Source organism: Hydra vulgaris, chromosome 14, assembly GCF_038396675.1.
Source record: "Hydra vulgaris chromosome 14, alternate assembly HydraT2T_AEP".
Classification (NCBI taxonomy): Eukaryota; Metazoa; Cnidaria; class Hydrozoa; order Anthoathecata; family Hydridae; genus Hydra; species Hydra vulgaris.
Genome location: NC_088933.1, coordinates 1,107,893 through 1,124,443, shown reverse-complemented (window position 1 = coordinate 1,124,443; position 16,551 = coordinate 1,107,893). Strand labels below are relative to the sequence as shown.

The following is a 16,551-nucleotide window of genomic DNA, read 5'->3' as shown; positions in this document are numbered from 1 at the left end:
GTGGGGTTTCTTTGAACATTTTTGGGGTTACTCTGAACATCAACCATGGGGAATATTTACGGAATAATAATATCTGTCAATTCGTTTAACTATCTGCTGTCATTTGTCAAAATGAATGCATAGAAAAAAGCAATGTTTTTATTTATGCTGCATAGAAAAAATTGAAGTAGGAACGCTCAAAGTAACTTCCTCTGTTAAAAGTCACTCCATTTTATGGTATGCATATATGTCAACTCTTTTATTTTAGATTAGTATATTATTGTTGAATAAAGGTTTTCTAAAGAAGTCTTCATTTTTATGAGTTCATTACAAAGAGAGGCTTTAGAAGAATCAGCCAAAATATAGACTTCAGTATTCCATACAGGAATGAGTAAGAGAATAGGAGATGCAAAGTATGAACTTTTTAAGTCTTCAGTAAACCGTTGCCTTTCTCTTGTACCTTATCCTTTGTTTTCTATTAACTTATAACTTAATAGTGCTTGCAACCTTGTTGGAAGTGAAATTATATATATATATATATATATATACATATATATATATATATATATATATATATATATATATATATATATATATATATATATATATATATATATATATATATATATATATATATATATATATATATATATATATATATATTAGGGTGGTTCTAAAAACAACATTTTTTGAAAATGTCTGATGGGACCCCCTAAATGTGTTCTATGTAAAAAATTAATACTACATTTAAAAAATGTTTGAATAAAAAAATGTTTCAGGGTTTGCGCATGATCCTTAAACATCAGACGGGTCCTTAATATATATATTTTTTTTTCAAACGTCTTTGCTTCCAATAAGGCTGCAAGCAGCCACTAATTAAAGTTGGAAGTTACTAAAAGAGAAAAGATGAAGGTTGTAGAGCAAGATAACGATTGAGGGACGACTTAAAGGATTGCAAATTATATGAACCAGTAAAGCAAGATAAAGGAAGCGAATTCCAAAGAGCTGATGTTCGAGGAAAAAAACTAGACGAATAAGAGTTTTTGGAGCAATTAGGAACAGTCACAGAAAAAGATGACACTTGATTGAATGACAAGTAACACAAAAATGAATTTTAGTAGATGGCACTAGAGACAATAGCTCTTTAGAGCAGTGCCCATTATAGTATTTGTAGAAAAGAGAAAAAGAAGCAACATTACGATGATGTGATAATGGTTAAAGGTTGGCTGCAAGAGCAGGTCCAACTATGTTTACAATGCGTTTTTGCACCTTGTCTAAAAGAAAAAGGGCATCATTAGAAGATCCACCCCAGATATGGCAACAGTATTCCGTACAAGGCCGGATTTGAGATTTATAGAGATAGAGAATAGAATCCAAAGTAAGATAGTGACGAGCTTGATAAAGAGATGCAACCTTAGCAGATGCTAATTTTGCAACCGATTTGATAATGGTTTCCAAGAAAGATTGGAAGTAAGAGCTAATCCTAGAAGATGAAGAGTAGATGACTCATCGAGTACATCACCGTTCATAAAAATAGAAAGATCTAAATTATTGCGATAACAATTGGCTGAAAAAAATTGAGTTTTATCTGTATTGAAGTTCACCAGCCACTGTGAGCCCCATGCTGTAGCAGTAGTGAGATCCTTTTCAAGCTCAAATGCCCCCTCCAAGCAATCAGAGAGTGTTGGTTTCTTATCACGACAAGAATAAATGGTAGTATCATGAGCAAACAATGCCATCTTGGATGTGAGAATATCTGGAAGATTGTTAATGTGAATTAAAAAGAGTATAGGACCAAGGATAGAACACTAAAGTTACAGAATAAGAAGAAGAGTGCTGTCCATCGAGGACAACTTTTATACTACGATTGGAAAGGAAGGATTCAATAATCTTAAAGATGTTGCCAGATACACCATAAGAAGGAAGCTTATGGAGACGACCAGCATGCCAAACTTTATCAAAAGCTTTTGAAATGTCAAGAGCGATGGCCTTAACCTCTCCACCTTTATCTAATGCACGATAAAACCTATAAGTTATTACTGTTAGCAAATCAGATGTATAACGAGAAGATTGAAATCCATATTGATGGTCAGAAAGTAAGTTATTAGATTCAAGATGAGAAATTAAGTGTTTGTTAATTAAAGATATAAAAACCTTGCTTATGATAGAAAGAAGACTAATGGGACAGTAGTTAGATGAATCAGATCCCTCTCCAGAATTTTTGAAGATAGAGATAACAGATGCCGCTTTCCAGCAGGCTGGAAAACAAGACTCTGATAAGCATTTGTTGAATAGTTTTGAGAGTATAGATGACAGCTCCGGAAAACACTTCTACAAGACAATAACAGGTATGTTGTCCAGGCCACTAGCTGTAAAAGAGTCTAGGCAGGAAATCACTTTAGATACAGAAGCTGGAGTGATACGAAAGTCAAGCAATGCATCAACCTGTTTGTGGGCAATATCAGGTAGAACGAAACTAGTGGAATCAAGTAATGATATTGATGAAATGTTTTTAGCAAACAATTCAGCTTTGTCTTTAGGTGAGGTGACAAAGTCTGAACTATACAAAAGAGGTGGAATTAAAGATTTACCCTTATTATCAATACTATTTAAGATTCTCCAGAAGTTGCGAGAGACTAATTTTTGAGATAAGATACTAGATTTCATGACCTGAGAATAGTGGGCTTTGGCATTAGGCAAAAGTAGTAAACAGACGTCTGTTTTCTGGAGAATTGTTTTGCTGATAAATATGGAAGTAACGGTTTTAATTGGCAATTGCAGCAGCACAGTGTGAGGAAAACCATGGAGGAGAGTGAGGTTTGACCTGGAATCGTCGAGAGGGAACAAAAGATTCCATGCCAGCCTGAATCCACGTAGTTATGTAAGAAGCATATTTGTCGACAAGAAGACAAAAGATTTCTACCCAAGGGCCATCATGGAGAAAATCATGGAAAGATTCCCAGTCAGCTTTACTGTAGTTGTAAGAGGAACGATAATAGGGTGATTCAGATGATGAAGAAGAATGAAATATTAGTTTTAGAGAGATCAAACTGTGATCAGAAGCACCTTAAGGTGAATGTGGAGAAACTGAGCACTGACTAGGATCAGAAACAAGAAATAAGTCGAGTAGAGAAGGTAAATGATTCGGGTTGTCAGGAAAGCGAGTTGGACTATTTTAAAAATGACTATTTGAGTTAGGGATTGAGAAAGGCAAAAGTTGTGGGCTTTAATGCCTGCAGAATCATTGACACTAGAGCCAAGCCATTCAGAGTGGTGAGCATTAAAGTCACCAACAAAAATTATATTAGCTGATGAATAAAGAGAGAGGGCTTGGTCAATATGATCAGAAATAAGAGTGCATCAAAAAGAGTGCAGTCTTGAGATGAAGGAGAGCGATATAGAACAAAGAGAAAGGCAATAGAGTGAAGTGGTGCTAGACGAATGTAAATGCCCAGGCCAAGCATATGACTATTGGAGTCTTCACAAATTAAAGGAAGATAACCATCAACACTAAGATCACAAGATGAGACAGCTGAACTCAAATTAGTCTCGCAAAGAGCAAGTAGGTCTGGTGAACTTTGCAAGAGATAAGATTCAACAGAAGAAAAGTTACTTCGAAGACCATGAATATTAGTGAATGATAGGTTTAGAGAACTTGGTGATGATGACGGTGTTTTGTGTTTTATAGTTTTTGGTACTTTATTTGTTTTTAAATTAGTTTGAAGAACTTGACTCAAAGCATAAATAGTACTCAGAATACTGTTTAATAGCCCAAGCAATTGCCTCATTACTACTAATAAACCCTAACCGTAATAACGGGCTTCAAATGTGGCCTCCGCAATGCACACCAAAAGTACAACAGGACACCATCCATGTGCAACATGGCACTGTTAATACTTTGATATTTTTCAGCTATTGATGGAATCAACCTCTCTGAGAGCTACTACAGAGTTCGGGAAGCCTGACTCAGAACCATAAAACTGAGTTTTAGAGCTGTTCCCTTATTAGGAGATAATAGAATGAGTTGCCTAGTCATAAAAACAGAGACACTAGCAAAACCCATGCATTGAGTCAAGAAGATCCAGCATTCAACATCCTAAACTGGAAACAATGTATTAAAAATACATCTGTGCCAGCCTAATAGGTGAAGAAGGGGTACGAGCCTAATAGATGAAGAAGGGGCATTTAGAAAAAAAAAGTTCTTTAAAAGCATATCATATTGGGTCTCAAAAGAAGTGAAATTTTATAAAAGTTTCAAAAGTAACAAAAAAAATTTATGAAAACTAAAATTAAAAAAGCTTATTCAAAAAAGTTATAAAAATATGTACTTTTTTATTTTTTGTTAAAAAACAATAGTTTTTAAGCCATAACATTTAAACCAGTAGTTTTTATGTAAAATGGTTATTGTTTTTGGATGTTTCATAAAATTTCACTTCTTTTGAGACCCAACTTGTTATTTTAAAGAACTTTTAAAGAACTTTTTTTTTCAAAGTATTAGGGACCCGTCTGATGTTTAAGGGTCTTGTGCGACCCCTAAAAATTTTTTTAAAATTTGTTTGTAGTAATTAACTGAATTTTGTTACAGTTAAAATTCACAAGTCAATGCAACCCTTAAGAATAGAGATCAGATTCAAGATCGGCTGTCTGTTCTAAGTAATTATAAAGTGATGGGTTTTTATCAAGTCAAGAGTGTACAGTTTTGTTATCAGCAATTGAAGTCTTTTTTGATGTAAAGTTGTCAGGAAGATTAAGAGTATAACTAAAAAATAATACAGGAACAAAGAACCTTGCAGTCCCCCAGAAGTTACTGGCAATGAAGAAGAGTGTTAACCTTCAAAGATGACTTTATTTCTGCAGTTAAAAAGAAATGATTTAATAATATCAAAAACTTTCTTTTAGTAGAGAGCTATAACTAAGGAGAAATAACTTAAGCAACGTATGCTCAGTAACTATTACTGACACTGTACTGGGCCACAGAACCATAACTGAGTTTTAAAGTTTTTTTCTTTCTTGAGATTACATGAAGATTTCCATAGCAACCCTAGCTTATGAAAGGAAGATTGTAAGGAGTCAAGTAGTTTCAGCATTCAATATAAGAGAGATAATGAATTATATAAGGGAGACATTGCAACAAAATTTAATTGAATAAATAAAAAAATTGAATTAAAAAAGAAATAAAAAATATTCTATAAATTATGCAATTTAAATTATGCAATACTAGTGAATCCAAATCCGGATTTCTGAATTCTGGAATTCCGAAATTCCGTCATATTTTGAATTTTTAAAAATCCGGAATTCAAAAACGCAAATTCCGGATTTTTTGAATTTAGAATTTCGATTATTTAATTCTTATTTTATTTTTGAAGTTATTTAGAACTGTTTTTATAAAAATTTCAAAAAAAACTTTTGTTTTGTTTTTATATTATGTATTTCTTCCGTTCTAAAAATTTTAATTTTTATTACTAAAAACGTTTTTCAACAACAAAGTTGTCATCCTCAGTAGTATAATACAACAGTTTTTAGTAATAAAAATTAAAATTTTTAAAATGGAATAAATACATAATATAAAAACAAAACAAAAGTTTTGTTTTGAAATTTTTAGAATTTAGAATTTAGAAGAACTTTTACTATAGATGGCAGCATTGTGTACTTTCATTGTTATAAATTCAAAAAAATTAAATTTTAGTAGGCTTAGGCTACTGCAAATGCATTAAAATTTTTTTTTTAAATGAAATATTAACATTAAGAAATTAAATTGTATGCAGAGCAGACAAAGTAAGTCATTATATTAATTTTATGTTTCAAAAATTTTGTAGACTTACATTGTTATTGTTTTAAATCCCAACCCAAGTATGGTAGATAAATCTGAAGAAACTTTTATGGACATTTCAAAAAAAAGCTCATCAAATTCAGTGTGGAAATATTTTCTACAAGGGAAAACAAATCAGGTGGCGAAATGCATGCAATGCAAGCAAGTTTTAAAGATATTGGGTGGATGTACAACTCCCATGCACACACATCTTCGTTCTAAACACAACACAGTTTTGAACAAGCGAAAGTTTGATGAAAATACAACAGCTTCTACGTAATGATAGTGTTGTGAGCACAACCAGAAAAACGAACACGATCATTGATTTTTTCAAGTCAAAAAAAGATGAAACTTTTCCTGCCGTAGTAGCTAGAATGATTGCTTCTGATGGTTTACCGTTTTGTGTTTTTTGTACGTCAAACGATTTAAGAAAATGTTTAACAATGCGTGGATTCGGTGATATTCCAAAATCACCCACCAGCATACAGAAAGTCGTGATGGATTATACTAAAAAAATTAAACAATTGTAAATTGCTGAAATTAATCAATTAAAAAAGAATTTATCCTTTAGTCTAACATTGGACGAGTGGACGTCCTCTCGAAATAGACCTTATATGAATGTTAACGTTCATGGGTCGAAAAATATCTGGAATTTGGGTCTTTCTCGAATTAATGGTCGATTTGCGGCTAAAAATTGTGTAAAATTGTTAGAGGACAAGTTAGAATCATTTCAGTTAAATATAAGGAACGATATTTCGTGTATTGTAACTGATGGTGCTTCTATGATGCAAAAAGTGGGTAGATTATTACCATGTGAACAAATTTTGTGTTTTACTCATGCAATTCAGATTGCAATTGTAAATGTGATCTACAAACAAACAGAGAAAGAGGTAGATGAAGATGATTATGAGAGTGTCCTAGATCTGGACTCTGATGAAGAAGATTTAAGTGATGATGAAGGAATGCAAGTGGGGACGAGAAATGAATGTGATGTAGAAATTACTGAAAAGTTTACATTGCGAAATGTAATCATGAAAGTTCGGGTAATTGTTCGAATGTTTCGACGTTCCCCTTTAAATAATGAAGTGTTGCAAAAACATGTGAAGGAAGATCATGGAAAGGAATTGCAGCTATTGCTTGATTCGAAGACTTGATGGAGTAGCCTGATGTCCATGTTAGAACGTTTTAATCTTTTGAAAATTTCAATAAAAAAGGCAATAATTGATATCAAAGCGGATACATTTTTGAATGATTCAGAATGGAATATAATATCTACAGTTTCTAGAAATTTGAAGCCTATTAAATTAGCCGTAGACGCGTTATGCCGTGCTGATGCAAATTTACTTTCTGCGGATGCAACATTTACGTTTGTGTTAGAAAATTTTGATGAGAATGAAGAAATTGGCCGTGAAATGAAAAAAGAGTTTGAAGTTCAAATTAATCGAAGAAGAACTGTGGTATCCGATGTTCTTCAATATTTGCATAATGGGGGTAAAACCAAAATTCACAAGAACATTTTGCGTCGCTCAAAAACTGAAATAACCAAAATTATCATATCCCTAATCCAAAGACTTAGTGGTGAAGTAGCATTAGAAATAGACCCGACAGTATCTGAGTCTACTAAAATGGATGACGATAAACCTATCGAATCATTGGAAACTCAGTTATCCTTGCAGGAAATTCTTCAGCAAAAGATAAAGGAATCACTCTCGGAATCACGGTCAAAAGTTCTACAAAAATCATCGATTCATTCCGAAATTCGCAGTGAAATGAAATTTTGGGATGAAGGGGGATCCCGCGGAATGCTTTTGGAAGATCTTTACAAAAGTTTATTAACAATTCCACCAACTAGTGTGGAGTCAGAGCGCGCTTTTTCCACTGCAGGAGCATTTTCAACAAAAATTTGATCAAGGCTCAACGACAAAACATTGGACACTTAGTGCTTTTTAAGAAGCTTTTTCAAAAATCAAAATGAAAATTGAACTTTCATTTTGCAATTTTATTTACGTAGTTCAAAAATATTTTAATATGAAATATTTCCTTATTTTGTAATTTGTTTTAATTTTATTGTTTTGAACTAAATACATTTATGTTAAAAAATAATGTACTTTCTTTTCTTTATATTTTTTAAATTCTTCTATAATAATTCCGGAATTAAACCGGAATTCCAGATTTCATCTCCTGTAATTCCGAAAATCCGGAATTCAGTTTTTTACAAAAAAATGGATTCACTATGCAATACAATATAAACAATTTAAAATATAGAATTTAAAATATGCATTATAAAAAAAAATAATGCATTATTAGTTTGCATCTAATTTAAAAAAATTTAATTTAAAAATTAGACAATCTAATAAAAAAAAACACAAAAAAGGTATATCCTACAAAATTTTGTTCTAGCATCTATATTTTCTCTTATTTATTTAGCTTATTTTACCTTCATGTTCAATTTTTTTTTTTTTTTTAGATTATTCACCTCCCCAAGGCCCGAGGGGGGCCACTACAGTCGAGGAGGTTACTGATTTTTTTGTGTTTTTTATTTTTTAGTTGTTCTTCGTGGTGCAACCCTCTCTCAACTCTTTAACTCCGAAACGCGAACCTTGCGGAGCAAGGCCGCTGCGCGGAGAAACTAAGTTGAGCGCGGTACTTCCAGGGACGTGGTGGGAGTCGAACTCGGAACCTCTCGCTTACAAAGCGAGCGCTCTTACCACTACACCACTACCGCTTTTAATTTTCAATAATATAGACAATAAGATTTGGAATGGTTTGGGCCAGTAAAAATAAAAAAATCTGATGTTAATTTTGGATTAAAGCATTTACTTTTAGGGAGAATATGACTTTTTAAACAAATCTTAAATTGTTTGTATTTTTATTATTATATCTATCTGAAAATATTAATTGAATATCTTGAAATTAGTTAATACTTCATTTATAAATGGGAAACGGGGCAAGAAAAATGGGTACTCAAAAGTACATTCTATAACTTTCAGCTTCATACTCTCTCACCTTATTTTGTTATTTCATTACTAAAATTTTGTCACTGTAAGCTCTTAATTTAAAAAATGGCACAAAAATATGCTTTAGTCTGCTTTTATAATTTCTATAATTATTTTAATTATTTATAAATTAATACTCGTTTGACTATTACTTATTATTTTAATTATTTGTAAATTATTGTTAGTTATTTGTAAATTCTTTACTGGTAGATTTCCAATTATGAGGCTTCTTCAACTTCTGTTTTTTCCCTCAATTATCCAGTTAACTGTATCTTTAAGCTCTACCTGCACAAATTACCTTAATCTTTCTTTGCTGTCTCTTCAGCCTTAATGTCTCCTCTGCCTTAATCAATATTCTTATTCGATTTTGTTTCCTTAATAATAAAAATTTTGTTATTGCAGTTTTCTAATTTTTTTAATAAAAATCTTTTCTGATAATATTTTCTAATAAAAAATTTTCTAATAAAATAATTCTAATATAAAATTTCTTAAAAATATTATCTAATAAAAAATGTTCCTAATAATATATATAATAAAAATCTTGTTATTGCAGGTAACTTAACTTCTGTCTTTTCTGCTGTTTTTATATTTAGTACTCAAAAGTCTTTATGGGAAATAGCATTAGAAGAAAAGCAAAATAACACAAAGAACATCACAAAAGGTATTTCTTTAGTTATTAAAAGGTTTTATGTTTATTTTTGTTGAATTCAAGAATATAAAAATAAAATGAACTTAAAATGTGTTAAATTTTTTGTGTATAAACATGCGAGCCAATAATTTCTATCAAGTTATAACAATCACAACTATTGTTCATTTATTTTTTACTTATTCTTGAAATTGTTATTAGTTATAACGTATAGTGATTTAATAAAAATGAATATTTTGGATTAGATTAAATAAGGTGGATTGGATGTATGGTCTCCATAAAAAGTTAGCAGTGAAGAAATATTTGTCAGCATTAATCATTATTGTGATAATGCTAGCAAAAAACAAAATTTTTTTGGGTTTTTTTTTCTGTTTTCAACTCAAGTTTTAACCTAAAAACTAAATTTTGTTTGGGTTAAAATTCACCAGCCACTGGGAGTATCCACCTGTCATCACATAAATCATGTTTAAGAGCTGGCTGCTTATTCTTAGTGATCAAAAAACATTTTTATTTTTTTTATTTTTTATGAAGACTGGATCTAGTTGTGTCATTCATAAAAACTTTAGTGGAAAGGTTATTAAAAAAATTAAAAATACAGATAAGAATCAATACAGGAACAGGGATGGAACCTTGCGGTACTATGGTTAGAAGAGAAATTGTTCAATAATTTTAAAGATTTTCACAAACCCATTTGATTATACTTGGTTTATTTATATAGAGTACTTACAAAATATAATCAGTTAGCACTTATGAAAGAGTATTTACAAATGTAGTTGGAGTGAGAAAGAGCTGTTTTTTATTGCAATATTGCTTGCAACTTATATTTTATTAAGTATTAAGACCTGATTTTGCTTTTTATTGACCAGGATCTAGAGAGATTTCAGAATTCCTATGAATTCTGAAATCTCTCAAGCTTTATTTTCAATTTTCAACTTAATATCTCAAGCTTTATTTTCAAAATGCTGACTTATTCTTTTAAATATTGATAATATTGTATTTAGGTAATGATGACAATGAAGCAACAGAATCACATGTTTTATTCTGCGGATCTAAAGATTCTGTAATTTATTAAGTGTTTTTTTATAGTTATTTTTTATTCTCATTTTTATGTTTTTTTGATTCAGACTTTTAATATGTAGTTTTATATTATAAATGTTAATTTTAATTAAAATTTTCTAAAAAAAAGCATTTTTCTTCGAAAAATGATTTGTATTCAATTAATAAACACTTTAAGCTAATTATTTATTATAAATTATTTAAATGTTAAAAAAAACTTTAAAAGTTAAAACTGCTTTGCTGGTAGTCTTTGAGTGCAAGAATTTGATGTTTGTAAAACTGACTTTTTTGCGCTAATGGATCACAATGCATTTTTCAAAAAAAAATTTCAACTCTATTTGATTCTGTTTTGTTAAATACATGTTAAAATATTTGAAAATCTTGTGTACAAATTGCTTCTAAAATTCATTAAACTTAAATAGTTAGTTAAATAGTTTATCCTAAATGGTTTCAAGACAAGTTATAATAATTGGTATTCTGGGCAATCGCAGTGTAAAATGTGAAAGTAATAGGTTTTCAGAAAGTATACTTCCTTTGTTATAAATCTGGCATAATCATCATCTACATAATTGATGTACAGGCTCAGTCTTTTTTAATTTGTAATGTTTATCTCCAGACAAAATCATTGTTGTCATTTCTGCAAACTCCAGATTATCAGACTTGCATCCATTCTAAATAAATAGTTTAAACTTTAAATACTACATTAAAAAACTTATATATTTACAGTGTATTCAGAATTTTAATGCTTCTTTGTTCTTTTAATTTTAGCAATGTTTTGAGAAAAAGCTGTTTGTTTTTCTTTAATTGTTTTTGCAGCCAGTTAAAAATTGTAGTAAATTATAACTTTGATAAACACAATGGAATTTTAATTGTTTTTTATACATCCTTGTGCTTTTTAAACAAATATTTATCTTGACTATTTGTTATTGCTCAGATGTTCCAGAGTTTGAAAAAATGTTTCAGTAGTGAATAATATGTTGTTCACATGTAATTTTTACATGGAAAGGGAAGATAATATCTATCAAACTCTGTGGCTAACCACAAATACACTTTTCCAATTTATTAGAAAAACTCATTAAGAAGTTTCATGATTTTTCAGTTTTTCTCCAGTTCAAGAGATGAGGAATCCCAAGATTTTTGTCCATCCACCTACCTTGATGGAAAAACTTTGTTAAGTTGGTAGTCTTTTTCATGTGTGAACTACTTAAAGAATAATTCGTAATGACAAAAGATTTAACAAAATCAGCAATAAGCTTATCTTTTTTAGTTACAACTTTTTAATTCTGAACTCAGTTGAAGAAAATTGTTGAAAAAGATAGGTGAAAGTGCTCAAAGTTAAAAACATCATCTGTTGAAATAGCCGTAACATTGGCTATCACTATTATTTTTGAAATTTCCTTAGTCGTAATTTTTTTATGTTAGTGGTAGTTTGCAGACTTGCAAGTAATATAACTGCAGTTGTATGTGGTTAGGCTAGTTTGCAGCTAGAAATAAAAATCTTCAATAAGTAGTGAATCATTAAGATTGGTAGTGAATCATTAAGATAGTAGTGAATCATTAAGATAGATCCCAACTTACAGTCATGAAATTTTTTTATAATTTTTTATTACAATAAATATTAGTTACAGTTAATGTTTAAGATTTCTTCAAATTTTGTTGTTTAGTTTTTTGTTGAAAAGTTCTTTAAATTAAAAGAAATATAATACTAATTATAATTAAACACATTGTTGTAACCATTAAAATAGTAAAATTTTTAAACTTAATTTTATTTTAGGGAAAGACAACTATTATACAAAAGTTCATTGAGAAGTAGGGTTATATGTTTTTAATGTCAATTTATTATACAAAATTTTAAAATTGTATTGCTTTTAATTTGAAACTATGGTTGTTATGCGTTACTAGTAATGTAGCACAGTGTTTCCAAAACTCACCTTGTAATGAATTTATAATATTGTGTATTTTATCTTTTTAAAAATGGTTTATTACAAAAAACAAAACATGAGTTTAAGAAAGGTTTTATTTACTTGTCTTGATAAGAACCCAACACTCACTGATTGCTTGGTGGGGGCATTGAGCTTGAAAAGGATCCCATTTCCGCTACAGCATGGGGTTTTCAGTGGCTGGTGAACTTTAACTCAGATAAACTTCAATTATTTCAGATAATCATTATCGCAATAATCTAGATCTTCCTATATTTATGAATGGTAACTTAGTTGATTCTAACCCTTAGTTCTTATTATGCTTGGAAATATCATTAATATGTAAAATAACCATTTCAAAATTAGCATCTGCTAGGATTGCATCTTTTTATTGTGCTTGTTATTTTCTTACTTTGAATTCTATTATTTATCTCTATATATCTCGAACCCTTCCTTGTATGGAATAATGTTGCCATATCTTCGAATGGTACCCTTTCTCTTTTAGGCATGGTGCAAAAACACATTATAAACATAGTTGGACCTGCTCTTGCAGCCAACCTTCAACCATTGTCACAATGGTTAAAAGTTGGTTGTAATGTTGCTTTTCTTTCTCTTTTCTATAAATACTATAATGGGCACTGCTCTAAAGAGCTAGCATCTCTTGTGCTATCTATTAAAATTCATTCTCGTGTTACTTGTCACTCAGTTAAGTCTCATCCTTTTACTATAACTGTTATTAATGGCTCCAAAAGTTTTTTTTTGTCTAGTTTTTTTCTTCAAACATCAGTTCTTTGGAATTTGCTACCTTCATCTTTTTTTCCTGATTCATATATATTGCAATCTTTTAAGTTGTTTTATAATTGTTTTCTTGCTTTATAAATTTCATTTTTTTTTACTTCCAGTAACTTCCAAATCTAATAGTAGTTGCTTGTAGCCTTGTTAGAGGTAAAGATATTTAAAAAAAAACACCCACACAAATTAAATTTAATTTTATCTAATAAAGTTCAAGATTATAAGACAAATGTATGATATTAGTAATTGTACAAAAATGCGATGTTAAAATTTTAAGTTTTTAATATAGGTGAACACTCTATTCTAAAGATTATAGGTGATTACTGATTATATTCTGATTATATTCTAGAGATGATTCAGTGAAGCCGACTGTTGCATTGGATTATTGTATCTTCAGACGTGCAAGGCAGAACAGCACGGTAATGTTTCAATGTGAATTTACTTTCAACTTTTTATATTTAATTAACAACAAGATAAAAGAGTTTATGAACTTTTATTTAATAAATTATATGTTAATAAAATAATATATGATTAGTAAGTAATATATGATTACTTTTTTAAAAAGTAATATATGATTACTTTTTTTCAATTTTTTCAATTTATAGACTTCTAATCGAGATATCGTGCATGTTTGGGAACTGGCTGGTGGTTCTTCTACAGTAAAAATGATTGATATAATTATCAAACCTGATAATATTTTGTAATTAAAGTTACTAAGTTTGTTTATCAATATATATATATATATATATATATATATATATATATATATATATATATATATATATATATATATATATATATGTGTATATATATACAAAAACTTACAGTTTCATGCTTAAAGGTAATCATCAGCTACAAAAAAAATTGTACATAAAATGTTACCAAAGTATAAAATTACTATAATATGAATACTGAACTCACTCGATAATAGTTTTATATTTTTGTAACAATGCGACAAATCATGACTGAAAAATCCAAACCATTACATTGTTGCTCCTATGTTTAACTGTTGGCATTTGATACTTAGGATTGAGTCTTTTAACTTTATGGATGTCTCACATACTTGATAACATCGCTACTAAACATGCAAAACTTTGATTTGTCACTAAATAAGACTTTTGACCATTTTTTTGTCAGATGCAAATGTTCTTCTACAAGTTTCATTTGAATTAAGCAACTCAAATGAAACTTTGATAATAAAAAATTACTTCAATAATATAAGTAATTTTTCGTCATGCCAACAACTAAATAAATTATGCTAATGCAAGCTAATGTTGTACTACGCTCCACTTAACATCTTGTCCAAAATGTTATTTAATTTGAAAGCAATTTTTCAAAGATCATGTTTTAATTCCTTACCTTAATCTATCTATTTATTATTTTATTTGTTATGGTATTTAATTGATGTTAACTAAGTTTTTTGATAATGTAGAACACTTACATTAGTAATGGTTTTGGATTTATCAAACCCTGCAGAGATATGGCAAGTACAGCATGTTCTCATTTCACAAGTAAGTTTTTAGAAATTATTTATCTCATTAACACTTTAAGTGTATTAGCTTTCAAAAAACATGCAAATTTTAATGTATAAAATTATAAATTATAAAAGTATAAATATTTAAATTGGTACATTTTGAAATTATAATTTTTATGATATTTATATGTAGATAAAACAGCGAATCAAAAATGTCATTGCAGAACTTGCTAAAGTTAATTCTAAGTATGAAATTGTTTTATTCCTTTGTTTTGTTTATGTTTTTTCTTTCTATTTTTTTATATTCATCCAGCGGCATAGAGGTTATTACCACTGTGGACCAGAGAGCATTTTAGGTTTGATGGAGTGTCACCTGGGATTTTTTCACTAATAAATTATTGTTATCACTATAATAACATGATTTAATCATAATTAAAATTAGTCTCATATGCTCAGACAGTAAAATTGGTAAATCAATTTTTACATAAAATCAATTTTTACATAAAATGTGCAAATGAGTAAGTAAAACTAAATTGCGGTCCAAATTTTTCATAGAAGAACTCTTTAATTTGCCAGATAATCATTTAAACTAAATTTTATACTTTGAAAATTTTTATATTTGCTTCAAAAAGTTACTGTTGCAAATTTAGTATACTAGACTACTAACTGAAGTGTTTCAATATAAAACATAAGAGCGTTTCCTCGTTAATAGAAATTGTCTCGATATTACTCTTTGCCTAATATTATAATATTCAATTAATAAAAATACCAAATACATGTCTGGAATCAGTTTCTTACGTTATTTGCTTTGTGTAGTGTGTTATCACCTGAATACAAGATATGTTCAAACTCTACATATATAATGGTTATGATTAAAATATTAAAATATTTCAAGGTTATGTAAAAAAATTTAAACTTTTTTACATAAAATTGAATTATTTTTTAACATTGAAATATTATTCATTTAAACATTATTATAGACTATAAGGATTGTCTCAGTAATTATTATTATATATTGGTGGCAGTAAATTTAACAAATGATTATATACAATATATATTTAGATATATAACATAACTAAAACAAGTTGTTACAAACAAATCTCTTTGTATAATTATTTGTTAAGTTGTAGTTAAAAATATGTTAATTTGTAAGCTGAAATGCTTTAGATTGACTAGAAAGGCGATCTTCAGATTCATGTTTGGGTATCAGTGTTCCAACATTTACTGAACTGAAAGTGTTTGAAAACTTATGCAGCATTTGTTACTGGACGGGGCATTTCTCATCAGTGTACACAAGCTGCTGCTGTCGGCATCTTGGTTGGCCACAATTTATAATTAGGAGAATATGCAGAACAAATAGCCAGTGCTATAATTAAAAAAAAGATGGGGAGCGAAGGTATAGAAAATGGGACAGTTTTCTTACTAAAAACACAAGGAACATCTCTATTAGAGTTGGAGCTCCTAATTTAAAAAGTAACAGACGTAATAAACAACTTTCTCTTCAAACAGTCATAGAATTGTAAGTCTCCCTTGAACTTTCTGACAATCCAACAAAAAAACTTTGTTCTACAATTAGAACTGGATTAAATGGAAGAGACTCTGTTGAAGGAAATATAGTTCAAAAACTAGATAATCTTAAAGTAAAACTTGATGAATTTTATAGTGTAGAGAAAGTTGAATCATAAGACAGGCCTTCCCAGGAGAGGCGTGCGGTCGGTCGCTTTGAGTGACCACGCATATATATATATTTTTTGAGAGTCTGGCCACGGTTTTTTAGCATATATTAATGACGCATTTTTAAAAAGGCGCTGAGAAAACCTAACTAAATTGTCGTATTATTTTATTATTTTTATTCATAATTTATTCTTATTATTAATATA

At 29.4% G+C, this 16,551-nt stretch overlaps 1 protein-coding gene across 2 annotated transcripts in view; it reads left to right on the top strand.

Annotated features, from left to right (window-relative positions):
• The window catches only part of LOC100207052 (cytoplasmic dynein 2 light intermediate chain 1), a 47,911-nt gene that overhangs the window by 5,932 nt on the left and 25,428 nt on the right, over positions 1-16,551 (top strand). The window contains exons 1-8 of one of the 2 annotated variants that reach the window (XM_065817066.1): positions 253-392; positions 9,378-9,445; positions 10,432-10,490; positions 12,261-12,295; positions 13,547-13,616; positions 13,803-13,897; positions 14,630-14,708; positions 14,865-14,917. In XM_065817066.1, coding sequence (XP_065673138.1) covers positions 367-392; positions 9,378-9,445; positions 10,432-10,490; positions 12,261-12,295; positions 13,547-13,616; positions 13,803-13,897; positions 14,630-14,708; positions 14,865-14,917 — 485 coding nt within the window. In that variant the 5' untranslated portion in view covers positions 253-366. Of the gene's footprint in view, positions 1-252; positions 393-9,377; positions 9,446-10,431; positions 10,491-12,260; positions 12,296-13,546; positions 13,617-13,802; positions 13,898-14,629; positions 14,709-14,864; positions 14,918-16,551 lie in introns of those variants that run through there. The other variant, XM_065817067.1, reaches the window with a different exon arrangement.